This window comes from Castor canadensis, chromosome 18 (genome assembly GCF_047511655.1).
Source record: "Castor canadensis chromosome 18, mCasCan1.hap1v2, whole genome shotgun sequence".
Classification (NCBI taxonomy): Eukaryota; Metazoa; Chordata; class Mammalia; order Rodentia; family Castoridae; genus Castor; species Castor canadensis.
In genome coordinates, this window is record NC_133403.1 from 41,991,762 (window position 1) to 42,018,112 (window position 26,351).

At 58.1% G+C, this 26,351-nt stretch overlaps 1 protein-coding gene across 24 annotated transcripts in view; it reads right to left on the reverse strand.

The window, feature by feature from the left end:
- The window catches only part of Ncor2 (nuclear receptor corepressor 2), a 162,824-nt gene that overhangs the window by 61,939 nt on the left and 74,534 nt on the right, over positions 1 to 26,351 (reverse strand). For all 24 annotated transcript variants that reach the window (XM_074060784.1, XM_074060783.1, XM_074060796.1 and 21 more), the window contains 8 exons: positions 26,282 to 26,338; positions 20,393 to 20,445; positions 12,492 to 12,558; positions 8,962 to 9,134; positions 8,361 to 8,454; positions 5,975 to 6,153; positions 2,929 to 2,983; positions 731 to 829 (listed from right to left, as the gene is read on the reverse strand). In XM_074060784.1, coding sequence (XP_073916885.1) covers positions 731 to 829; positions 2,929 to 2,983; positions 5,975 to 6,153; positions 8,361 to 8,454; positions 8,962 to 9,134; positions 12,492 to 12,558; positions 20,393 to 20,445; positions 26,282 to 26,338 — 777 coding nt within the window. The remainder of the gene's footprint in view (positions 1 to 730; positions 830 to 2,928; positions 2,984 to 5,974; positions 6,154 to 8,360; positions 8,455 to 8,961; positions 9,135 to 12,491; positions 12,559 to 20,392; positions 20,446 to 26,281; positions 26,339 to 26,351) is intronic.

A 26,351-nucleotide genomic window follows, 5' to 3' on the forward strand; every position in this document is an offset into this window, starting at 1 on the left:
CTGTCTCCTGGGTAGCTGGGATTATAGGGGTGAGCTACTGATGCCTGGCCATTTATGGACATTTTTGAAGCCAGCTCTGTATTCCTCTAACATGGAGGGTGATCAGCCTGCCTTTTCTGTAAAGAGCCAGAAAGTATTGTAGGCTGCAGGTCACATGGTTTCTGTCACCACTGCCACGACAACACAAACGCTGTGGTACTATGCACACAAATGGCCAGGGCTGTGTTATAATAAAACTTTATTTATACAAACAGGCAGAGGGCCAGACTCAGCCCCCAAGTCAGTGACAGTTTGTCAGCCCTGCTGTACTATCCCAGCACTCCGGGCTCACTCAGACAGTGACCCGTGAAAAACGGCACAGTGAAGCACTGCATATTTTCTCTCTCAAATATCCATTAAAATAAACAAAGCTATTCAAATTTAAACTATGTTAAGTTTGTGTACCATCCGAAGTTGTCCTGGGAAACCTCGTCTGGGAATGTGACCTTTTAACTGCAAGGACCACGGACCACCTAGTCCAGAGTCCAGCAATTTTCCAGGCTGAGAAGGAAGTGACCCCTTCTCCTTGACACTGTCCTCTGCTGCTGGCCATGCCTGCAGTGGTTGGTGGGGTGAGCACCCCTGAGGGAGCCCCCACTCTCTGGCCAGGCACCACCACTGACCACAGAGCAAGTGGCTGCTGAGCGTGTGGGGAGCCGTCCCCGAGGGTGACGCCTGCACCACCTCTTACCTGGCTCTTGCCACGGCGTCGATAGCTTCTTCTCACCAGGCTCTTGTAGTTCTCATTCTTCTTGGTCAGGTAGTAATAGAGGACACACTCGGCCACTGTCTGCAGGACAGAGGGGACAGCGCTGAGGAGTGTATGGGGCAGCAGCATTCAAAGCAGAAGCCAGGGGCTGGAGGCCTGGGTTCAAATTCCAGGTCCTCCATGGAGCAACTGAGTGACCCTGGCAGGTTATGTGACCGCTCCGAACCTCAACTTTTATCTGTAAAATGCAGGTGTCGATGGCACACACTTCAGAGCTATCACCAGGATGAAGGAAGCGACTCCAGGAGGAGCACATGGGGTGCAGCCCGGCACGGAGCAAGCACTAGGGAATGCTGGCTGTTGGCGCAGGCACCAGTGCTGCTACTGCCAGGCATAATGAGGGTATTAAGACAGGCCTTCCCTGGCTCGCATGGACAAGATCTCCCTCCCTCCCTCCCTCTCTCTCTGCACACAGCTGGCAACCCCACCCTTCTCAGGGTGAGCTCTGGGGCTCCCTTCTCTAAGTCCAGCCTCCCCTTCCCTGGTGTCAGGGTCCTGAACAGCTCTTCCACCTTTCACACATCAGGGACCAAAAGGAGGAACCACGACGTCCACCTGCAGGCACAGAGCCCCTGTGGGTGGTAGCTTGCTGGTGCTCAGTAAATTCCTGTGATCCTCCAGCCTGCGCTGAGCCTGCACCCACTGCGGAAGGGCTAGACTCCCGGTGCCCTAAGCACAAAGCCACCACCAGGCCACCTCATGGAATCACATCAACAGAGACTGCCCCTGGGGCCCATGACTGTGACCTCCAGGCAAGAAGAACATTTTACAACCGTAAGCCAAAATCTGCAAACCAGACCAGGATGCCTGACTTGGGCCTCCCAGGCTGGGCAGTGAGGAGCTGGCCCTGGGCCTCCACCTGCTGGGCTTTGCTCACTGTCACAACCCACTGGTCCATGCTGGCCTCTCAGTGGCACCTCCGGTCCTGGCTTTTCTGGAAGCTGATTCTCATCCCAGGGCCCTTCTCAGCGGTCCCTGTCCATGTGGACTTCCGATCCCCTTCTCCCAGGCGGCGTTGCTCAATCCCCAAATCTGAGCCACCCAGCCTCCGCCTGGGGAGCCCTAACCTTCAGTTGGCCGGGTCATCCACACCCAGCCAAACGTCACCAACTCGAAGGCGGGCTATTTATAGGGCCAGTTCTCCACACTGGTTTTTCAGGCTCGGACAGCTGTTTCCCCAGATTGCTCCATGTCCCTCCCGGGGTAGACATGGGCCCATGGAGGGCAGATGCCTGGGAACAGCCGTCACCCTTTACAATAGCTGCCTGGACCTACGCCCAGCCTGCAAGTCTGAGGCTCCAGAGCAGGGATGGGGGGAGTGGACACCTCATCACTGAGGAACCACACTTGGGGACAATGCTTCACCCCCAAATTACAGCTCCCGAAGGTGAACGACGGCAGGCAGCCTATCTTGCTATTCTACAATGACACTGGGGCTCCCAGAGCTGAGGCCATTGCCCATGTGCTACCCCCCCACACTTGTGGCCTCTCGGATGCTGCCCAGCCAGCCTGATCGTGGGCAAAGAGGAGCTAACCGCTGTGGGGACACTTTGTGTCTACCTGCCAACATGAGCCCAGTCCAAAAAGATAGGACTTCGGGCTCTGGCTTGGAGGATAAGGTCAGGTTCAAGTGTTGTTTCTTCACGAAGGTCTATCCAAAGCAGATGGGACGTGTGAGCCACACGTCAGAGAGCAGGCAGTGACCACAAGAAGGGCCTCACAGAGGCACGCCACGCCTGTCCACAAGTCTTAATTAGGACGCCAGACGTGGCAATTCTTTCAGATCTGGTCCCCAGTTTGCAAGAAGGCTCGAAGCCACTTGTGAGGAGCTGGCAGGAAGCAAAGCACATGGGCTCCCCTGAGTTTCCAGGGCTCCAGAAGCCTGAGGCTCCTCCCTGCCCTGGGCGGGGCTGTGCAACTTTTCCCAGGGGAAGGAGGGAGAGGGTGGGGAGAGCCAGAGCGGGACCAGGCCTCTAGAGGCCCAGGCCAGGCCAGCAGAGGCCGGGCCAGGCAGGACGGGAGGCTCCTCCTCCCAAGCCTGGGCGCTGGCCCTTGGCGGTGGACAGCCAGAGGACGCGGAGCAGGCGGCTGCCAGGCCAACAACAGTGACGGCGACTCACCTTCCTCTCTAGGAACGAGGCGATCAGGCCAAAGTTCTTGGGATGCTGCGTGAACCTGCGGGCAGAGAAAGGCGGGCGTGAGGCCAGGCTGCGGGGGCCCCTGCGGGGCGCCTGCCATCCCCACTGCCTGGCTCGGCGGGCGCAGACCCACTAGGCGCAGTCCAGCTGGGGGTGTGGGAAGGGCTGCGGCAAGCGGGCTGGGCCCAGGGCGGAGGGCGTTCCTTGGAGTGAGTCACCAGCTACAGTGCCTTTGAAAATGTATTTGTTTGTCCTGCCGGAGGCTTCCAGGAAAAATGAGGACATTACATGCAGCTATGTGGTGGGGATCCCCCCCCACCAAGATCTGCTTTTGTTTCTCTCCCCAGCTGGGTCTGGGAAGCTAGGCCTTGCCCGGCCCGAGCAGGCTTGCCCAGAGTGAGGTCGTGGCTTCCTCAGGTGGGGGTGCGGGGTCCACAGGAGGCAGCAGGAGTGGACTGCAGCCAGAGGGCGTGGCAGAAGCTGGCGCCACGCCGCCAGCTTCCCGCGAAGCCACGAGGGTTAATGGGAATCCACTCTGCAATTGGAATGTCAGGGCCAGGGAGCAGGAGGACAGTGGGGGCGGGAAGTAGGTCAGGCCTTGCTCGGGCCACAGGGGTACAGGGTAAAGTCAGTGGCCTATCCAACTGTCCCTATGACCTGCCACCACCCCAGTCTTCTGTCAGAGACATAAGGGGATACAGGCAAGGCGGGGCTGATGCTCACCCAGGACCAGCAAGAGCTCAGTGCTGCCTGCCTGGCCTCCAGGTGACTAGGCAGTGGGTCCTTCCCGCACACCAAGAGCCCAGAAAGGCCTCTTCCTGGACGGGGCAGCAGGGCAGGGTGCCCTTGGGAGGCTGGCAAGGCTGAGACTGTCTAGAGCCCCTCTTCTCCAGGTATTGATGGTCCTTCCACACTTCCCTCCTCCCCTGCATCAGTGACATTTCCTTCCCCCAAAACCCCTTCCATGGGGTTCCCCACACAGATGGAGCCTCCAAGAGCCCAGGAATCAAACTGGAGATAATCCCCAGGGTACCTGTTCCTTGCCTACCACTCGCAACTCTGCCAAGGATCATGGAAAACATCTTGCGCCCAGAGCCCCTGTGACGACTGGCCCAGAGAGGGAACACAGCCGTATGTGGGGGAGGTTCCACATCCGCGGATTCAACCAACCACAGGTCAAAAAAGTTCCCAAAGAAACCCACTGTCATAGAGAACATGGCCAGACTCTTTCTTGTCACCATCCCCCAAAGACACTGACAACTAGTGACGTAGACTTACACAGTAAACAGCGCCATTCACACACTGGTGCTAAGCCAGGCTGTGAGCAAGCCAGGGATGACTGACACATGCAGGGATTGCGCAAATCCTCATCACTTACAAAAGGGACTCGAGCATCTTTGGGTTTTGGTGTGTATGGGGGAGGGGGTGGTCCCTGGACCCCATCCCCCGAAGATCCTGAGAGAGAACTGCATTGCTGTACCCACTGTACAGACAAGGAAGCCAACGCTGGCAAGGGCCATCCTGCTCGGAGCCGAGCACCAGTGAGTGGTGGGGCCCTGTGCCATCCACGCAGGATTTCCAAAGACCTGACTGCTGTTAACTGAAGCCCCATGTGGTGGCTACATCTCATGTGACGGGAGCCTTGCCAGCTGCCAGGTCAGCAGACCTTCGTGGGCCAGCCTGGGCTCCCCGTTTGTCAGCTGCAGAATTAATGGAGTGTGAACTCATTGAGCCTGAGAAGCAGCAGGCCATCTCCAGGAAAAGATGTGGCATGTGGCCATAGAAAGCACCCCAAAAACATAGCAAATTAAAACAGTAAACCCTGCTATACTTAACAGCACCACTGAAGCATCGCCACTGTCCTCCGTCACCTGCCTAGTTAAGGCTGTAAACACACTAGACGTGACACTGGACCCGACACAATGTTCACACCTATTCTGAGCCCCAGACTCGAGCCACAGGGACGCAGGGGTGAATGCGTCCGCGAGCCTCAGGAGCGGCTGCTGGCAGTGCACTTCCTGTGAGGGTCACTGATCCCCGCTGCTGACCTGTGGATCCACCCCACCATCCCCCTATTTTTATGTGTTTTAAAAGTTCCACAACCAGAGGCTATTCTGAACACGCCATTCCCACAAAGGACCCTCGGTGGTGCCTGTGCTGATTGTGTGTCCTGGAATCCAACACGTTAAGTGGGCTCATCACCAGCTCACCTGTGACCCAGAGTCAGCCAGTCCCACAGGGTCCCCCAAAGGGCAGGGACAGCCCTAACCCTGGGCTCTGGTCCCTGGGCAGGTGGTCTGGAGAAGACACACAAGGCCGTACTCAGAGAGAGGGGAAGAAGCCAGCGGCTCGGCCCAATGACACCGGGGAAGGGGGGCGAGCTCTGCTCCCAGCACACTGCTCTGGCTGACATGTGGGCCTCTGTGCCTCAGTTTCTCACTCTCCTGCCTCCTGGGGATCCTGATGCTCCCTGGGGAAGGGACCCTGCCTTTACATGGTAGGGATTAGAGTGTACTGTCCCAAAGGCAAGGGATGGCTCTCAGGGACAGACCGTGAGGCCCACATGTCAGCCAGAGCAGTGTGAGACTGTGTCTCTTGGGACCCGTGACCTGGAAGGGAGAGGACATCCTTTGTCCTCACCCAAGGATGTGCTGGCCAGTCAAACTTGGTGGGGAGGGGCGCAGAGAAAGAAGTCCTTTCTCCACCTAGGAGCTCCACCCTCACCTCACAGGAGCTTTGCTCCTTGCCCGTCCCCTTCCCCCACTCAGCCTCTCCATACCCTCTCCATTCCAACTGGGGAGAGTGAGCACACTGTGCAAGCTGTGTGGCCAGTGCTACGTGTCTTAACCTCTCTGAGTCTCCATTTCAGTGCCTGTGTGATATGATGGCTTGACTGGGACAAATGCACAAAGAGCAGGAGACATTGATGATGGAGGACCTGCTCCAACAGCCGCTGCCAGGGACCCTGGACCGCCAGGTAGTGAAGCTTGGTGACAGGGCAGGGCGGAGGCCAGCAGGGAGGACTCACTTCTCCCGGAAGGTCTCCTTCTCCTGCTCGCTCCACATATTCATGACCTGACGGTCTTTGTACACCTTCATGGGGTCGTCCATCAGCCCGTTCATGTTGATAAACTTGATCCGCTGCTGGTCGGCGTCGTACAACATGGGCGGGATCACAGCCAGCTGGCGCATCTGCTTCTCCAGGTTCTACAACCAAGCAGAGGTGGTGGAGGGCTGGGGTCAGAGGGCGGGGGTCAGAGGGCGTGGCTGGATGGGGAGCAGGTGCCAGTGTGGGAGCCTGGGTGAGTTAAGAACTAACGATAGCTGGTGCTGGCGGAGGGAGAATTTAAAGGTGTCCAGGACAGGTTTATGGAGGGCAGGGCTATAAATTAAAGGCAGGGAGCAGCAGCAGCCTTATCGGCAGCAGGCGGCAGCGATGAATCTTCCCTCTGGAAAGGCAAGCACCATAAAACACCGCGGGGAAGATGCTCAGCACAGCTGGCCCCCCATGCTCCAGAGATGGTGCTGCCAGGCTTGAAGCCAAGTGGATGGGCCTCAGGGTCCACTTGTCGTGGGACAGACACACAAGACGGGAAGCCAAGGGCACACAGAGGGGTGGTCAGAACCACTTCCCACCCCATCCCACCCCAGCCCTGATACCAGCTCCCCCATTCACTCAATCAAGACCCAGTCTGCACCGCACACAGCAGGAGGCTGGCGGCTCCCTGATGTGTGTGATGCCTGGGAAGGGACTCTGAGCTGTCAGTCACTCAGCTGGGCTCATTTCCCCAAGTCTCCACAGCCAGCCAATTACTGGAGATGAACTAGATTCCCTCAGGCCTGGCATGACCAAGGTCACCTACACCGAGTGACCCAGCCACCCCTAGCCAACCTCCTCACTCTGGTGATCACGACACCCAGCCAGAGAGTGGAGCCCAGCGCTGAGCCGGTGGGGAGAGGAGCCCACAGAGGCCAGAGCGCCAGGCATGGCAGAGCCCTCAATGCCACAGCACAAGCTGGAAACCCCCCATGGCTGCCTTCTGTCTTGTCCCCACCGAGCAGCTGCTGATGGTGGAAATCTCCCTGGAGGATGGGCAGTGTCTCTCCTGCCCTGCACCCTCGCTCCCCCAGGGGACCTCAGGGTGGCTCGGGAAGCTTCTGTCCACAATTCCTATCCTCACTCCTAAGCACAGCTCCCTCAACAGACTTTAGTGTGCTGTATGGCCAGGACCAGGGAAGAGGCTGCTTCCTGGCCTGTGTGACACTCAGCCCAGACGCACACAGCAGGACCATGTGCGCTCTGCTTCCACATGAAACCCACGTCCACACCTGATAGCGTCTGTGGGACGGGTACCTGGTGAGAAACAGCAAGGCCTCACCGCTGTGGCCAGACATGTTCCCAGGCCTGCCCTCTGCCCACTGGCTGCAGTTTTGAAGTAAACTGGTGTTGTGGCGTTGAAGAATTTTTTTTGGGGGGAGGGCAGTACTGGGGTTTGAACTCAGAGTTTCGACCTTGCCAGGAGGAAGCTCTTGAGCCACTCCACCAGCCCTTTTCTGCTTTGGTTATTTTGGAGATGGGATTATAATGTTCCTATTAACGCTTCCTGCATAGCTGGGATGACAGGTGCCCACTACCATACCCAGCTCTTACTGGTTGAGATGGGGTCTTGCAAACATACATTCTTTTTTTGCTCTGGTCAGTGTTGAATCTCAATCCTCCTGATTACCACTTCCACAGAAGCTGGCATTATAGATATGAGCCACTATGCCCAGCTTGAAGGGTTTTCTTTTTTTAAGGCCAAATGTTCTCTGAATTATCTACATCAGAATCACAATGGCAGCATGGCAGGATGCAGACCCCCGGGCCAGCTGAATGGGATTCTGGTAGACTATGGTTTGCACCAGCTGCCCTCCCCTGGGGGACTGAGTATGGTCGAGCTGAGACTCAGCATGGAGGATTGGGGGGGGGGGGGGCGCAGGCTGTCTATGGCCATGACCAGTGGTGGTCTGGAACAAAACAGATTATACTCCCCGGTCCACCATGCTGAGGACCCCAGAGCTGACCTGGTGCTGCACCGTTCACCCTCTCTACTACCCTGCCTCAGCTTAGCCACTGGGAAATGCCAACCACATGGTTGTTCATCCCCGGCTTCCTACCTGCCAGGGCATCACAGGCCACACAGGTCAGTGACCCTCCTGTCCTCGTCCGGCCATGGTTCACTAGGACCCCTCTCTCCAGTCACTCCTACAGGCTCGGGACAGACCAGGCTGCTCATGGCGCCACAGGCCTCCACATTCCACATTCGTTTTGCCACGTCTCCGCCATGAGCCCCTGAATTTAAACGATCTGGAGGGAGCTGCATTTCCCACTATGACAGGGGAAGTGGGAGGCTGAGCCAGGGTTGGAGACTCACCTCCTGCTCCGAGAGGCCATCAATGATCTCAGACACCTCATGCTCGCTGCGGGCAGCCGACATGGAGAGCCCGCTGCCACGCTGGCCCACCCTGCTGGAAACCAAATGGACACAGTCAGGACCCACCAGTGCTGGGCCAGCACCTTGGGGGAGCCATGAGCCCACAATGTCCCTCAGAGCAAGTATGGGTGACGTGGGGGGAGGGCAGAGCCAGAGGGCTGCATCTCCCACCTTCCTAGGGGTCAGGGAAATCAGGGACCCCCCAGCTGCCCACCCTGAGGCTGCAAGGACTCAGTCCCTGTCTCTCCTGAGCCACCCTGAGGACACAGCCGGACACCTGAGCCCAAATTCCAGCTCTGCCTCATTGACTGGGAGCAAAGTTCCTCTGTGCCTGAGTTTCCTCCTGGGTAATTGGGATAAAAAGTGACATGGAAACTCCAGGAGCGGTGGGCTGGGGTGTCCAGTGGCTCTGACCACCGTTCCGAATGAGCCCCACCTGCTCTGTAGACACCACAGCCCCTGTACCCCCTGCTGGCCCATCGGCCAGCAGCAGGACGGACAGCCGCTGTGTCCTGTCCTGCTGAGCCCTCCCGCCGCTCACCTCTGCATGCGCTCCTGCAGCTCGCGCTGCTTGCGGATCTCAGGGAACTGCTTCTCGTAGTACTCCCGCACCTTGCTCTCCTTCGCCCGCCGCCGCGGGTTGTTCTCGATGCGCTCCACCTTCTTCTCCCAGGCCTCCATGAGCTGGTCATAGCGCTGGCAGAACTTCTGCTCCTGCCGGGGAGAAAGGCACGTGGGCAGAGATGAGGACCCTGCTCCGCCCCGCACGCCGACAGGGGTGCACGGCAGACACACGCACTCACATCCACACAAGCAGACGGACACCTGGTCACATGGGCAGACAGAAGGTGGACAGGTAGACACACCCACACTCACACAGGCTTCCTCTAAGCAGTGTGGCCTCCCCATGAACCAGCTGCCCAGACTGGCGTCGGGTAGCACAGAAGCCGCCAGCCACAGCGGCGGTTACAGTTCCACAATACAATCGCATGTCGCTCAACATTCAGGCGCCGAGGTCCCCACCACATTTCCAATGCTCAGTGGCCACTGTCTGCACCACCAACACAGACGGGGCCTGCTCCCATCACTGCAGGAAGTTGCACTGGACTGTGTGGCCTAGGAGGGGCATTCCCAGGAGTGCCCACTCTCTGGGGAGTTCCTACTCTCCGGGGAGTTCCTGTTCTCTGGCCTCAGACTCAGTCATAATCTCCACCCCAAAGACCCAAACCCCAGCAGCTCCCTCTCCGTGTCTAATCACCATGCAGCAGGCTCCCTCAATTGGGCCAAAACACAGCTGCCTGGCCCTGTACCTCCAAGGTGATACCATCCAGACACACAGGACACTCAGTCCCTCCTCCTCCAGCAGCAACAAGGGACACAGTTGTGGAACTTCAGGGAAATGAGAAAGCCCGCCCACCCACCCATCCTGTATTTCACTTCCCACCAAGGGCAGCCTGAGTCCCAGGAGCTCCGGGGGAGGCTGGGCTGGCACTAAGGGGCAGGACTGGGCTCAGGTGGGTGAGGGGCCCCAACAGCCCTGACACCTGGTAGCCAGGGACACTTGGCCGTACATGTTGGCAGCAGTGTGACAACAGCCCCCAGCTAAGCAAGGGGACCACCCAGGTCTCTTAGCCCAGCAGAGACCCAACTGTCAGTGAAGAGGCAAGAAAAATGCAAAAGAAACCAGCCAGGAAAAGGGCGAGATTACACAAGGCCAGAGTCCATGGCCAGTCACCAGTTCAGGGCCTGGGGCTGCCCTGGGCAGGGACAACAAAGAAATGCCGCAGGAATTCCTTGAAGAGTCATCGCCACGCTCTCTCACACACACACACACACACACGCACGCACGCACGCACGCACACACGCATGCAAGCACACACACATGCACACACACGCACATGAGACTGGAGCTGGAGCAACCGCCAGTCTGTAGGGTGCCGGGCGGAGGTACGGTAGGAAGGGCAGTCCCACTAGAGAGGGAACCCCAGGCCTGGCAGGGAGCCCTGTGGCCAAGCCCTGTCCTGGCCCTGTGAAAAGTAGGAAATCAGGGGCTCTGGCCCTTCCCCTCTCCCTTCCATATAGTGGGCTGACCCCCATTCCTGAGAAGTTTGGGTCTGGGATCTCTTGTTCATCTTCAACAAGCCAGGGCCCTCCTTCCCCAGCCCCTAAAGACACGAGGTTCCCTAAAACCTCAACCCACCTCAACCCTGAAGCCTCGGGAACCCTTCAACACGCACGTCTGCCTGCCCCCCACCCTCCTCCTGGAAGTGGGAAAGTCAGGGTGGGGCCGCAGGAAGTCTTCAGGTGTGGAAAAGAGAGGGGATTTGCTGGGGGCGGGGCCTCCCCACTTGCCTTCTTCTAACCTGCTGCACACACGGCAGGGGGGCCTTAGCCACAGCTCACTCTAGGTGAGGGAACACTGCACTCTGTCCTCATTAAGAATAAATTTATTAAGGATACGCTGTCTTGCTGTGTTTAAAATAAAGCCTCAATGTCCCACCCGGCTCGAGAGCAGCATTCCCGTGTGATCTCATCTGGAATTTTCACCCCCACCCCATGCACTGCACAGGCCTGCTGCATTCTGTCCCATGCTATCCAGACTGGTTCCCACCTAGGACCTCTGCACTGGCTGTATCCTCAGCCTGACACTCTGACCCTCAGATCTGCACACACACAACTTGTCCTTTCTTGTCACTTGTCCTCAGCACTTAAGGTGGACACATTGCCCTTCCTTGTGCCCTTCACTGGGCTGCCCTGTTCTAGTCCTGCATATGACTTCAGTTCTCCTTTGCAGCCCAGAACGCCTTTCCCTTCCCAAGTTCGTCATCTGGAACCTCGCTTTCTGTTCGAAACCCCAGGCCATGGACTTGGATTCGGGAAGCTTGAGTTCAAAACTAGACTCCACCACTTCACAGCTGTGTACTGTGGGGCAACTGACTTAACCTCTCTGAGCCTCACCTTCCTCATCTGAAACAAGGGGCTGAGAAGGTGCCCACCCCCCTTCTCACTGATGCATGGAAGTCTCTCGGAAGACAGCCTAGAGAACCAGGAGGCAGTGCCGTTGGAGGGAGCTGCCTGTGCACATGATGGGGTCCCTACAGCCTGTGTCTCAGCAACTAGGAGCCTTGTACACAGCAGGTACTCAATGATTGCATCTGGAGACATCTGACAGATTAGTGCCCTCAGTATCCGTACCAGTGTTTCTGTTACCAGTGCATTTCAATTCCAGCAGCACTTAGTCACTGCCTTCTGTGCACTGCAGATCTACACATGCTGACCACCTCCCCGGGGCTTGGTGCAGGCAAGGGGAACCCCCAACAGCAACCCCTCACAGGCCAGCCTCTGCCTCTCCTACCAAGAGTCCAGGCTGCTCTCCTGGCCTCCCTAGTCTTGTCCCCTCCCTCACCAGGTCCCAGCAGCCATGGTGGAGTGGATGACATCATCCTCAGCTCAAACCAATCAGCGAAACTCCCTCTCCCTGGCATCGGCCACTGTTCAGAGGGACACACGCCCTCCTCACCAGAGCTCTGTGGGCTGAGACAGGGCAGCTCTCCAGCTGTCCACCCTGACAAACCTATGGGAGTTCAGGGACACAGGCCAGCCAGCGTTGTCAATGTTCCAACACACAGAGTAGGAAAACTGCACAGAAAGAAGGGAAGGCCTGATCGAGCCACTCCTGAAGTCCACACCAGTGGGCTTTCTCAGCTGCAACGTTTAATGGGGTCAACCTTGCCCTCCTGGGCCTAGATGCCAAGCATAGAGTGCCACCTTTTCTTCTGTGCTATTGTCACTGCCCACCAGCGTGGGCCAGGGGACCTGGCTGGGGCAGGAAAGTGTCATTCTCAGGGAGTCCCTGGCATTCATCCCTCACCTCCACTCCACCCTAAAACTTCTGATCTGAAGAGCCTACGAAAGGTCTCCTGAGGGATAAGAAAAAGAAAAAGGTAAAGAACCTCCTGAGGGCTGTTTAGGAGCTGTTGTCCCTTCCAGCTCGAAGAGGGCTGCAGAGATCCACCCTCAAGGCCCCCGTTTTCCCCGCCTGGCTCCGGGACCCAGGACAGGCCAACTCACCCATTGCTTGCGCGCGTGGTTCCTCCGCTTGAAGTACAGGATCAGCTTCTTCCGCATCGCCTGGTTTCTGAATGGCAGACCGGAAGGTCAGCGAGGGGTCAGTTGTCCCCCAGCACGACCCCAACTGCCCACACATCCTTCCTCGCCCACCCAAGGCGGCGTGGACCAGGCTGAGCCCAATCTGCAACCCCGCAGAGGTGGGGTGCTCTATGGCCTCCTCCCTCCATGACCTGCCCCCTTCCCCAATGCCCACAGGCCCCCTGGCCAAGGGCCAGAGGAGTGACCCAGTCACAAACAAGACCAAACCCAGCAGCCCAACCCCCAGGGCTGGGGAGGGGCCTGGGCGTCCCAGGCGGCTGCTGGGCCAGTAGGGCACAGACCTGAGGAAACAGCAGCAGGGTTTCACAGCCCTGGAGATGGCAAGGGAGCCATGCCACCCAGAAGACACAGGCGTTCACACAGGGAGAGGGAGCAGAGGCACAGGGAGAGACAAGGACAGAGATGGAAACCCAGAGAGACATGGGGACAGATAATGAGAGAGGGGTAGAGAGAGGGGGAATTGAGACCAAAGACCTCAGCATGGGCAGAGGGACACAGAGTATGTGTGGCGGCGGGGGGGGGGAGCTCACATTGACAGTAAGCTACGCGATCCTGACACCATGCATCCTGGAAGCGTACACAGGGCGGTGGACTACACTGTGAGGGGATAGGGGAGTTTGTCTCCCTGGGGAGATGATACGGAACTGAGCCAGGTCTCCTCTGCAGGACTGGCTGTGGGACATCCAGGGGGAGGGAAGTGGGAGGGGAGGAAGGAAGGAAGGAGGGGAGGAGAGGGGAGGGGAGGAGAGGGGAGAGGAGGAAGGAAGGAAGGCCACACTGCAAGTGCAAAGGCCCTGAGGTGGGAGTAAACTCACGTGAAGAACAAGAAAGTGCTGCATGGCTGGAGAGTGTTGGGGAGAGACAGAGGAATGGAGAAGAGGTGACAAGTCAGGTCAGCTAGCCTGGCTGTGTGTGGCCATCTGAGTCTGGCCACAGAGACTGGGGGTGTGGCTCAAGCAGTAGGGTGCCTGTCTTGCAAGTGTAAAGTCCTGAGTTCAAACCCTCACGAAAGGAAAGAAGAAAAAAGTCCGAGTGTGGCTACGGTAAAGGCTTTGGGCTTTTTAAGAGCCAGGCAGTGCAGCAGCACTGAAGGCCTGGTTTCTAATGCTGTCCTCTGGGAACGGCAGCCAGGCCTCCTGGAGGAACGGCGGCTCCAGGGCCACAAGATAAGGCCAGAAAGACTGTATGAATTGCCAGAGAGGGAAAAGGACACAGGACCCACCCTGAAAGCCCCTGGTGACCAAAGCTGAAACAACAAGAGCGACCAGATGCTGAGTGGAGAGTAAAATGAACCCTACAGGCTCGTGGGGCTCGCATAAGCCACTGGGTAAATAGGTAAGTGGGAGAGGGACAAGGTCCGTGGACAGCAGTCACAGAGAGAGGGGGGCAGAGAAAGTCACGGAGAACGTGGCAAGGGAGCCACAGCCTCAGGCAAGACAAACAGGTGAGTGGGTGAGACAGAAATAATGTCCCCATTGTCTAGTGGCCATGGTGGCATTTTTAACCACTGTCCATGGAGAGGGAGTGCCACTGACCCCAGCAAGCAGGGTGCACTTGGGGACTGGCTTCTACAGAACAGAGCATGGATGGGGAGACCTCCGGTAGACCCTGTGGGGGTCAAGTGACTTTTGTCACTGTTGTCACTCCCATTGGTGCTATGCTTTTGGTGTGACATGGGGACAGGACTTCATACTCCTCCCCCGGTCCCACCCCACTGTCTCATCACAAGAAAACACCTGCCCAACACACGAGGGCCAGGAGGACGTTTGACAACTCCCCCTCCCCCACCAGTCCAGTCCACGAGTGGCAGGGTCACGCAGGGATGGAAACATGGCACAAGAAATGCGTGAAGACAGTGGCCTGGAAGTTGGGGGAAGGGAGGAGAGGAGGGTGTCCCCCGGAGCCCGTGAGACCCTGGCAGCCAGGGACTATCAGGACAGACACTCTGGTTGGTCAGTTTCAAGTGCCTCTTTGTGGTCATCTGTGTAGCCATCCTGAGATGCTCCCAGTAATGAATGGGTGGGTCCACAGATCAGAGCCCAGGACAGGGGACAGTGTCAGTCCGCCACCCCACGGGGGCACCTGGCTCAGCCGAGTCCCCGTCCACAGAGTGCATGGTGCCTGCCTGGCACCCAGCGCGTCCCCTCACTGCCAAAGAGGACAAGTGTCTGGCAGGTGGGAAACACGTGGCTCACTGGCCAAAGCAGTCCACAAGCCTGTCCTCTGGACTGTGGACTGACAGCTAAGGTCATTGCTAGCATCAAAATCAGATGCTGTTGCACCAAAGGGCAATTTACAGCTTCTGGTGACAACTCAGTGACCACCCCCCCCCACCCCACCCCCGGCTCCTACTGGCTGGGAAACGGGGCCTGCTGCCCTTTCTACAGAGTCACAAGAGTGCCATTCACCTCACCGCAGTTCTCGCTGCTCCCTGTTGCTCACCCAGCCCTCCACACTCCATCTGGCCTTCCTGCCCTGGAGCCTCTCATGGCTCACACCCCCTGGACTCCTGGCATGGGAGGTCACTGTCACACCTTCTGCAAACGGGTTCTTAGTGGTTCCTCACAGGGCTGTGGGGAGGGAGGCCCAAAGAGCAAGTTGCAGCTTTTGATCTGCTGAGCGTCTGTCCAGCAAAAATGAGGCCAGCTGGGCCTGCGTCCAGGGAAGCAAGAGTCCCCAGACCTCCATAAGTCAGGCTTTGAAAGGTACCAGGTGCCAGGAAGGACAGGCTTGCCACCAACACTGGTTTACAGAGAAGAAATGGGAACGGGGGGGCAGAACTCTGGTGAACGTTCGAGGAGGGTCTGCCAGACTCTGGGAGGCTGTGGGGGTTGGGGAGGAAAGCTGAAGGCAATCAGGAGGTCTTCCTGGAGGAGAGAGGATTGAGCAGAGGAATGTGGAGGGAAGAGGGAAGTGACGGTCCCAGAGACAGGGAGTGGTAGGAGGTGGACTTGAAGGGGAGGATCCAACCCCGACTGCCAGGAAAAGACAGAGGGAGACACGGACCCTACAGGGCCCCAAATGTCTTGGGAAGAGCCTGTCAGACCCAGGTGACTGATGGCTTGAAACCACCTGCTGTGTGCCACCCAAAGGAGGCCAATCTAAAGACAGGGTGTGATGTGGCTGCCCAAGGTCACCAGGACCCAGGAGGTGACCAGCACAGACACGCTGGTCGTGTAGTTTACAGGTTTGTATGTGGCCCTGGGGAAGTGAGTCAACATCCCTGAAACTCCAGGGTGAGACCAAGGAGATGTGTGAGCTGCAGCCTGGGTCCTGACCGACCACTCCCCCCGCACCCCAAGTGAGGCAGGAGGAGACAGGAGAAATCAGACCGTGAGGTGATTCCAGGCCCGAGGGACCAGAGGACACCATGCCTGGAAGGCTGGGCCCAGGAGCCAAGTGCACCCGCCCTAGGCACCCGTGCTGAGTCTCACGCCTTTCACTGAATCACACCTGGCTGCAGTCGTAGACCTCCTGGTGGCCCTGCAGGAGGCCAACCGCCCTCCATGAACCACGCTAGCACATCCTGACCCACGACCCCGCGTGGGCGAGGTCTGAGCACCTCCCCCAAAGCCAGGCCCCAGACCCTGCAGCAGACAGACCAGCACAGGTCAGGCAATAGCTCTGACACCTCCCGGAGCAGGTGGCAGAGGAAGAGAAGCGAGATAAGCACAGGTGACCTCCACACGTCCGAAAATGCATGTGTGGCAAGAAGCCAAGCGTGAAATTAACTTTAACTCTGCAGCCCAGCACACAGACCCAGAGAAATTAAAGTGACAGGGGCCAGGTCCCCAAAGAGGGAGCGACCTCCCACCTCACAGCAATTACAGCAGCAGGCAGAGTAGGGCCGGCCCAGCAGAGGAGGTCGAGAGCCTGGAGGCAGCTCTGCACCCAGGGTGGCAGCAGAGCTCCCCACTGACCCTGCTGGATCTATCTCGCTGTCCTTGTCAAGGCTGTCACATGCCACATGCAAAGAGAGCCTGCATCTGTCTCCCCCACCAGTATGTCAGGCCTGGTCCACTGTTGTCTCCCCAGAGCCCAGCATGGAGCAGACACACGGTAAGTCTAAGAGGGACGAAGGAGGGAGCGAGGGACAGAGGAGGGGCTCTGTCCACCTCTGCAGATAAAATTCAGAGGAACCAAACCGCAGATTGCTTCCCTGGACTGGGGGAATGGACTTCGGCATGTGGGGTGCTCTGGCCTGGCAGGTCCTCAAGCAACCCTAGAGGCCAGGCCAGCATCACTCCTGCCTTACAGACGGGGAGACTGAGGCATGAGGAGACTGAGGCATGAGGAGTAGAGACAGGCCACAAGGCCACACCGCAGCTCAGGAGGGCAGACAGCCTGAGACTCCCTGTCCACCCACACAGAGGGACCTGTGCCGAAAACTGCCACCCCTGTCCTCACTCTGCACGTGGCAGCTCTGGAGTCTGGCGCACACAGGACACAGCATGACAGCGTGAGGCACGGACACTGCAGCTTCTGAGCGTGGTAGACTGGTGGTAGCTAAACATTCTGAAACCGCCCGCTTGCCACACAAGCCGTCCCTGGTGATGGGGCGCTCACTGCCACCTCTGTGGCTCTGAGAGCACCGCACAGCTCCACTTTTCCAGACCTAAGTGTGCTGGCCACACCACTCCAGGGTCTCCTTTCTGCCTTCCAGGGAATCCCAGCCTCCCCCTAGCGACACCCTTCCCCTCTCTTTGGGCTGGGCTTTCTGGACTTTCTCATATTCCCTACCTGGCAGCACACGAGGCCCCCAAGTCCCAGCCCCTCACAATGGTCAGCTCAGCCATGCAAGCCTAGGGGCACAGGGCCTCTCCCTCCAAGCTCCAGCCCCACAGGTGTCCATCACACCTGTCGTGGGAAGCACCCTTCAAGGCCCCTCTGTGAGTGCTCAGAAGCCAAGCAAAGCCACCTGCACCCTTCAGATTCGACTGGGGACACTGCCGAGCACTGTCCACTGCACCTACCCCAGGACCACGAGCTGCTGGACCAGCCTAGCCCATGTGCACAGGAAACGTTCAGAACAGGGAAAGCCCACAGAAGAGGGCAGACAGCAGGCACCCTTGCCTGGGGAGCATGGAGTGGACTGGGGCTGGGGTGACAGCAAAAGGACATAGGGCTTCTTTTGGGGTGACACTATTCTGTAACAGACAGTGGAGACCAGTGTGACTGCCAATGTCTAAAAACCACAGAGCCATGCACACTAATGGGGGTGCTGTGTGTTAGTTACATCTCCATAAAGCTGTGAAGAAAACAAAAAGGAGCCGGTGGCTCACTCCCGTAATCCCAGCTACTCAGGAGGCAAAGGTCAGGAGGACTGAGGTTCAAAGCCAGCCCAGACAAATAGTTTGCAAGACCCTATCTCAAAAATACCCAATACAAAACAGGGCTGGCAGATTGGCTCAAGTGGTAGAGCACCTGCCTAGCAAGCGTGAGGCCCTCAGTTCAAATCTCAGTACTGCCAAAAAAAAAAAAAAAAAAAGAAAGAAAGCACAAAAATGAGCCTCCTGTCTCCACTCTAGCCTTCTAGGGCTTCCAGGAACAGGCCAGGGCCGGGCAGCAGGAATGGGGTCTCCCTAACTGTGGAGAGGGCTGAGGACACTGACTGGCCATAGCCTAAGGCTGTGATCTTCCATCTTCCCAGCCCTGACCTGGACATCCCCTGGACCTCCCTATCCCACCCTCCCCATCCCACTGCTCACAGCTCCTGCAGGCCTCTCCCAGACCCCCAGGCCCAGGCTCCTGTGGCCACCAAAGTGATTTTGGAAGACAAGTATCTAATCCTGACTTCCTGGAGCAAGGCCATCGCAGACTTGATTTTGCAAACAGTAAACTGATGGTCTCACTGCCTACCCTTGATCCTGCCCCAGCCCAGCCCCAGGGCCTTTGCACTGCCTAGTCCCACAACCAACTACTGCCCAGCCTGAGGACCCCTCACTGCCATGTCCTGCCTGGCCATGCTACCTGAAGTCACCCCTTCCCCTCTCCCATCACCCTGGTCCACCTTCACAGAACTTTTTTAAGTAAAGGAATGACCATACTGATTTAATAATGGTGACGCTGGAATTAAAAATAGTGATGATGCTTCTACTAAAATATGTGGAAAACAACTGCAGAATTCTAAGCACAAATCAGTTAATAATTTACTTACAGAGCCACTTCCCAGATGTAAAGTGGTCACTTGTGTTACAACCTCACTTCCCCATCTCGTTCTAACTTGTTTGTGTCTTGGATTTGGAACATGGACTCAATGGAAGACAGACCCCTCCCCGACCTCCCTTTCTCTCTCTCTCTCTCTCTCTCTCTGTGATTTTGTAAAATAGGGCCTCACTGTGTAGCCAAGGCTAGCCTCTAACTTGTAATCCTCCTGCCTCTGCCTCCAGGGGCTGGGATTATAGGCATACACCACCCCCCCAGCCCAAGCCACTTTGATTTAGACCGTGGGACATCAAATAAACATGCCTGTAATTCTCCACTACTTAATGAGAGGCACAGCCTGTGGTGTAAACACACACGGAGTCTGTCCTCTTTGATGACACCTGTCCAGATGCCATACTCCTGGCTATTTTTAGTATCACGTCACCCAACCTGAAATATCACCTACCTTAAGTGACAAAAGCTGACTTTTTGGTTTAATAACATTGCTACTAAAAGTCCCATCCAGGGCAAAACACAACCGGGTACAAGATCAAGACTAAGGGTGGCAGGCGTCCCTGGCACTGTCCACAGGCCAGTTGTTTCTTGGTTACTTAACTCACTAACCCTGATAAGGGTACAGGCCTGTGTTTGTCTCCAGAGTCTCCAGGCAAGAACGGGACCTGGCACATAGTAAATGAGTGCATGCCCAAGCAGCCCGGACTCAGTGGGAATGCCCCCCGCTTGTCCCCTAAGGCAGCTGTGACAAGGTCCACAAGGCCCCTGGCCCTCATGCATCTCCCCTGCGCCTCCACCCCAGCGGGGCCCAGGGTGCAGCAGGTCCCAGAGCTGCAGAAGGCCCAGGAGGCCTGACAGGAACATACTATGCCCAGGAGAGTGGCTCGGTACCCAGGCAAAAAGGGTGCCCAAAGGCCGACGGGTGGCACAACCTGGGCTACTCCAGGGGCCACGGGGAGCCACAGGAGGCGGCCAGCTGCTGACTGCATTGGGACCAGACCTGACTGTAGAACCCACAACACAATGGCCTCTGCCAGTGAGCCTGGCACTCAGCACAGCCACACTCTGCGCCTCCCGCCAGGGAGCCGGGCAAGCGGGCCAGCTGCACTGCACGCTGAGCTCCTTCTGGCAGCCACACCTCCAGGACATCAGCTGCCTGCACAGCCTGGTGCCCCTGCCATGCCAGGCTGTGTGGCACTTAAAGGACACATTTTCCCCTCAGCCTCCATGTGGGAGAAGCCCCTTCATGGGTACCTGTCATGCTGACCACATCCAGAGCCCCCAGAACAGTGCCCCTGGCCACACTGCACCAGCTATACCAAAGCAGACCTGGGCACTCTTGGATACACATCATTGCAGCCCAAACCATGGGGCCACAGGGCCACGCCTGTCCCCTTGAGCTGCCCCCACGCCTCTAGCCCCCCGCCAGCTGACAGCCTCTCTGGCTGATGAGGAAGCAGAATGGTAGCCCCCTGCCTGTCCTCCCCAGCCCTAGGCCTACTCCTGTGGTTTCTAAGGCCAGGCCCTCTGCCCAGCCACCAAGGCTGCTCTGACCCCAGGCTCTGCCCCAGTTGGAGCTCATGGCAGCCGCTGCCAGGCCAGTCCCCCTCCCCAGTGCCAGCCTGGCTGGGGACGTCACTCACATTTTGATGTTCTCATGGTACTGCCGGGTGTCCGAGGGCTGGTTGTACAGTGGCTGCAAAGGAAGAGAAGCGTGTCAGAGCCGCTGTTGGGTGGCACTGGGCCAGGTGGCACTGGGCAGAGCGGCACTGGACCGGGTGGCCCAATCCCAGCACCTGTGGCCACGGAGCTGTCCCCTGGGCTGAGCAATCGCCCCTGGCAGACACGAACAGGAACACAGTCTAGCTGGGAACAGGCTGTGACTAGGGCCTCTGGCCCAGGTGGCTGCTCTGTGAGGTGTACAGTAATGTGGCCTGGAGGGGCCACAGCCAGAGCACCCAGGGAAAGCCACACACCCCTTGGCGACAGTGGCCAGCCACAGCCACTCGCGTGGAACTTTGCCTCACTTCTTGGCCACCACGGAAATGCAGCTGCCTCTTCAGATCAGGTGACGCCAGGTGTGGTGAGGCAAGCTGCAGGCACGGGCAGTGTGGACAGCCATGTGCTTCGAGAGCAGGGCAGCCCCTGCTGAACCGTGGGGATGCACACAGCCCCTCCCGTGTCTGGCGCTGTGCTCCGTGAGGGGCGGTTGCTGTGTCCACACAGTGCTGTGCAGGAGCAGACCCAGGACTCACCAGGGGAACCACACAGCGCAGAAAACCCAGCCAGGTCCACGGCGCCCACAAAGAGGAAGCAGATGCTGTAGGGGCTGCTGTGGCCGGGGCTGAGCTAACTGCACTGGGTTCCCCACAGGAAGGCAGCACTGTGGCTATGGACAAGGGCAAAGCCTGGTTCAAACCCTGTAGCTGGCAACCCTGCTGCATTTTCAAGTCCATGGGCTTTGGTTTTCCTCCTCTGTAAAATGGGACTGAACTCGGGGTGAACATCAAATAAAGCAATGTTCTCCAAGCTCCATGCCCAGCATCCCATGGCCTGCAATGCCTGGGAAGAGTCAGTGTCACTGCCGCTACCATGGTGCAGTGACTGTGCTAACAGCATGGACTTCCCGTACTTCCCTGTGTCACCCACACCCTTGCTGCAACCAAGGGGACAGCTGCCGACCGAACTAAGCAGAGGCTTAGAAAAGTGGGTCTCAGTTCCGCTTCCCGTGTCCAGAGCACAAGCCACACCAGCAGGTGAGACAACACGGGGTGCAGCAGCTCCCCCAAGCCCAGTCGCAGCCCAGCCAGGAGCACTGCCATCTCCTCCAGCTGACCATCGGGGTGATGACCTGAACTGACTTCTAGACTGGAAGAGGCAGGGAGTGGCTGTTGCTAAGCGTAGGGCTCCTTTGTTACACAGCAGTAGCTTGCAGATACATTCATCACTTCCCACTTCACAGATAGGAAATCCCAGTCCTGAAGAGGTGGAAACAGTTGCCCACAGCTAGCATGGAGAGGAGCTTAAACCAGAACCTCAACTCTTGCATGGGGGGGCGGGGGGGAGGCTATCTGTACTCTCTCTACCTGAGTCTGTCTGTCTGTTTCTGTGTGTGTCTCTCCCTCACACACATGCACAGCAGGAAGATGATGGGGCAGCCATGGGTGACTGGCAGGATGACACAGAGCAGAAGAGGTGAAGCAGAACAGGGAAGGAAAGGGACAAGGTGTCCTAGGCCTCGGGGCAGAGTTAATGGCACAGGAAGAGACACGAGAGGCACAGCCCATCCAGGGACTTCTCCCTACACCTGGACCTAATGCGTCCTGATGAACCAGTGAGGCGCTGCCCAGGGTACAGGACCACAGGCCAAGTGCCCCATCCCCAGGAGGAGCACAGGCAAACAGCCCCATCCCCAAGACACGCTTCTGCTGCCCAGGGCGGGGTGCTCTCACCTGTCACCCTGTGATTCATGCCTGTGCACTCAGACAGTCCAGGCCCCATGCTCGGCTGCTCTCCTGGGGACAAAGAGGTCACCCAGCAGCTGCAGGGACCATTTTTCCCCAGACTGGGTCACGTCACTCTCCCATGGTACTTGGCCTGCAATGGGGGATCCCCACACCCACCCCGGGAGGATGGCCCACAGGAGACGGGCAGACGTCCTCACAGAAGGTCCTCAGTCCTGTCTCAGGACCCGTGAAGATGCCCACGCTGAAGAAAATGATCCCACCCCATGCCAAAACAACGAAGGCCAGGATGAATGTGCATCGCCTGGGGGTCCGGCTCCAGGGATGGGGGAGACCTGATTTAACACTGGCTCCTTCCTCGTGCCTCACGCGTGTGAACTTGGACAGGTGCCTTCCACAGCTGGGCCTCAGCTTCCTCAGGTGGAAATGGCAGAGGGCAGAGAGAGTACCATCTCGCCGGGCTTTCAAATAGCCAGGAAAATTCTAGGCATGGTGACTGGTTTGCCCTGGTTTGGTTTTAATGATGGCAAGAAGCCTGCAGAGGCCAGGAAGGGGTCAAGGGACCCCATACAGACCCTAGGGCAGACAACAGGCAGAGAGACCATGGACCCAGTCAGCCCGGACCCCAGTACATCCTGTTGGAAAGCAGACACCTGCCACCTATCCCCAGTCAGCCCCTGACATAACTTCCTGCAGTTTGTTCCCAACGAACTGTAGCTGGGAACAAGGGGACACCTGAGGAGCAGCACACCACAGCAATGGCTGTGTCCATCCCGGGAGGGACAGAGCAGGTGGGGCTGGGGAGGGCCAAGGACAACACTTGGTGGCCATATGCTGTTGGAGGCAGGTGGTGGGGCTCCACACAAACCACCATCCCCTTTGCACAAGGGCCACATGAGGTCAGGCAGCCACTCCAGCTGGGGCCCTTTCCCTGCCTGAGGCCACTGCTACCATGGTAGCCCAAGGTGGCCTCTGGGCCTTGGCAGCTGACAGGAACATTCCCGTCCACAGAAGCAAGGGGAGGAGCAGGGAGAGCCCCTGGGACAGGCAGAGTGCAGTAGCCAGAAGGACCTGACCTGGGCCTGTCCCCCCCTCTAAAGATGGGGTACAAACAGAAGGTACAGGGGAAGGTGCTCTGGCCAGAGCCCTGGGCAGAAAGGGGATGCTGAGACCCAAAAACAGCAGGGGAGGGGAGGGGAGGCCTATCCAGGCCTGGCTTCAAGCCAGGCATCCCGGGGAACTGAGCTGGTAATAGAGGGCCTTAGCCCTTGGGTGACACCACGCTCTTAAAATAACACCTCTGAGCAGGAAGGAAGCAAGCGGCTCAGAGCAATGAAGGGGCCGCCCCAGCTGGCCCAGTCCCCACCATGCACAGGCCAGCCCAGGACCAAGGGACAGTGCCACACAGCACCAGGGCCCCCAGAGAGCCCAGCTGTCTCTCCTGGACTGCATTCCTCCTCTCTGGTGCACTTTCCTCCCTGGAGCCCACACTGCCTTCCCTGGGATCACAGGACACCAGCACCAGGCAAAGGCCACAGAGATCCTAGGGACAGAAAAAGGTTCCCGAGCCCTAGCTGCAGATGGGAGACCCCTGGAACTGGATTTCTGACGCAGAGGCCCACTGACCGCAGCCCTGCGGCAGCAGCACCAAACCAGCTGCAGGCTGAGCTCTGGCACCGTGTGGCACACAGCAACCATGCAGGGCACATCTCTGAGCTCCTCCATGTAGAGGAAACCTCTGGTCACCAGGGCATTGCAGAGAGAGAGAGAGAGAGAGAGAGAGAGAGAGAGAGAGGGAGAAACACACCTGGGCAGAACTGGCCAGCCATACGGCGCAGGCTCACACGCTCCCTGCCTCATCTGTTGCTGTGTGATACTGGGTAAAGCACTACCTTCTCTGAGCTTTACCCAGAAAACAGGGACAGTGACACTCCCATGAGAACTAAGGCACAGGGTTTACTGACCGGCTATCTGACAGCCCTGCAGCCAAGACCGACACTACCACCTCAACCTCCTGTGCTGCCAGCCTTGAAGAGGCCTCTGCCCCAAGACCCTCAGCAAGAGACAATTCCCGTCTCCCCAGACAACCAGAGGCTCACTCTGATGCCCAGTTCCAAAGCCTGAGACCAACGGCCACTTCACGGCTCCCAGGGACCCTGTCTCAGCCTCCAGCCCTACATCCTCAGGCCTGAGTGGCCTGGATGAGCCCCAGGGGATCAAGAAGAAAGGGAGTGAGGACTGGAGCCTGGAAATGATTGTGTAACACATCCAATCCTGCCATCCCCATTTGGCAAAAAGGGGAAACTGAGGCCTGGTGCCATTCACTGGTGGGAATGTCAAGGCTGTGCGGCCACTTTGGGAAACTGCCGAGCGTCTCCTGAGGAGGCGGAACAGTTAACACAGGACCCAGCCATCTGCTCCCAGGCATTTGCACAGGAGGAATGGAAACTCACATCCACAGCAGCCCAAACCGAAAACAACCAGATGTCCACCAAGTAACGAATGGAAAGTTAAAACGTGGCCTAAGCACACTGGGATAGGACTCAGCCAAAAGAAGGAATGGAACGGCCAAGTGCAGAGGTGCACACCTGTAATCCCAGCTACTCCAGAGGTGGAGGCCTGCCAGGGCAAAGGTGGCAGGGAGACCCTGTCCTGAAAACAAAACACAAACAAGACGGCTGGGGTGGGGCTCACACGGTAGAGCACTTGCCTAGCAAGTGTGAGGCCCTGAGTTCAACACCCTGGGGGGAGGCGGGGATGAAGGGCTGGTATTGGCTACTGCACAGGTCACATCCTGTGAGCCTCCACTCACGGGAAACACCCAGAAATGCAAATCCACGGACACAGGCAGAGGGCTTGTCCGAGATGATGAACGCTCAGACGTGGCCGTGACGGAGGCCCGCACCGGGGGCCAGGAGCTGCACTTAATGGGGGATTGTGGGGCTCGGGGTCTGCGTGCCCGAGAGGTCAGGAGGGAGAAGTTGCTGGAAAAGCCCCCAGATGTGGGGGTGCACAGGATCCCCCATTTGTCTATTTGCTCTGAGGACTAGAAGGCAATGACCTGGTTCCGGGGACAGACAGCTGTCGCTCCACAGCACTAAGCGGCCTGCAGAGAGCTCGAGGCAGAGCTCGCTTGGCCATGGTACCGTGTGACATGGGTCCTCCCCTGACCTCTACAGACCCCACGAGACCCTGTGGGATCTCCCATTTCACAGATGGGAAAAACAAGGTCCTGGGAGTACGTCCCTTTCCCAGACCCTCATGGTCAGCAGGTGGTGGGGTGGGATTTGGGCTTGGGCTCCAAAGGTCCAGGTTCACAGGTGCACCCGACATCCACTCTGGTCACACGTGTGGTCAGCAGCACCCAATGCCTGCCCACCGCTGCCACCCACACTGCCATCAGCTCACGGGTCCCCCTGCAGGTCCGCGCAGTGGGGGCTCCCGTGCTTCTCCTGGGGCTGAGGAATCTGCTTCCTCCCACCCTTCCCCTCCTGGCTGGGATGTCCACCATGGTCCCTGCCACCAGCTAGTGAGACCCGTGACAGTAATAGCAAGGACAGTGGTCACATCCCCGGCGCTTCCTGCCACAGGCATGGTCCTCGGTGCTGTACAGACAGTTAATTCTCACCGTGACATGGGTGCTACTATTTCCACACTATAGATGAGGAAACTGAAGCACAGAGGGTTTAAGGGACCCACACAGGGTCACACAGCCATGGAGTGCCAGCCACGGGAGTAGAACCACAGTCAGCCGGCCCAGAGGATGGGCTCTCAGTGTCGAGCTGGAGCCAAGGGGCTGAACTACAGATGCGCAGCCCGACTGGCTGGGCCTTGGGGCTGTACGGCAAACACCGGGAGTCCCTGTGGTCACCGCTGGCCACCAGCCACCCCCGCACTATCTGCCAGCCCTCTTATCAGGATGATGTGTTTCCTCTGTCCTCGTGAAAGCTGCCAGGCAGCACTGGGCAATGGACAACTTCCTCCTTCCCCACCCCCACCCTACCTACCACCCTCCCAGCCCTCCCTCGCCTGCCCAGTCCCCAGAACCCAACCCCAGACCCCACTCACCAGCTCCACCTGAGGCCCCAGGCCCTCCAGGATCCGATGTGCAGCCTCGGCCTTCTTCTGCAGGGTGAGG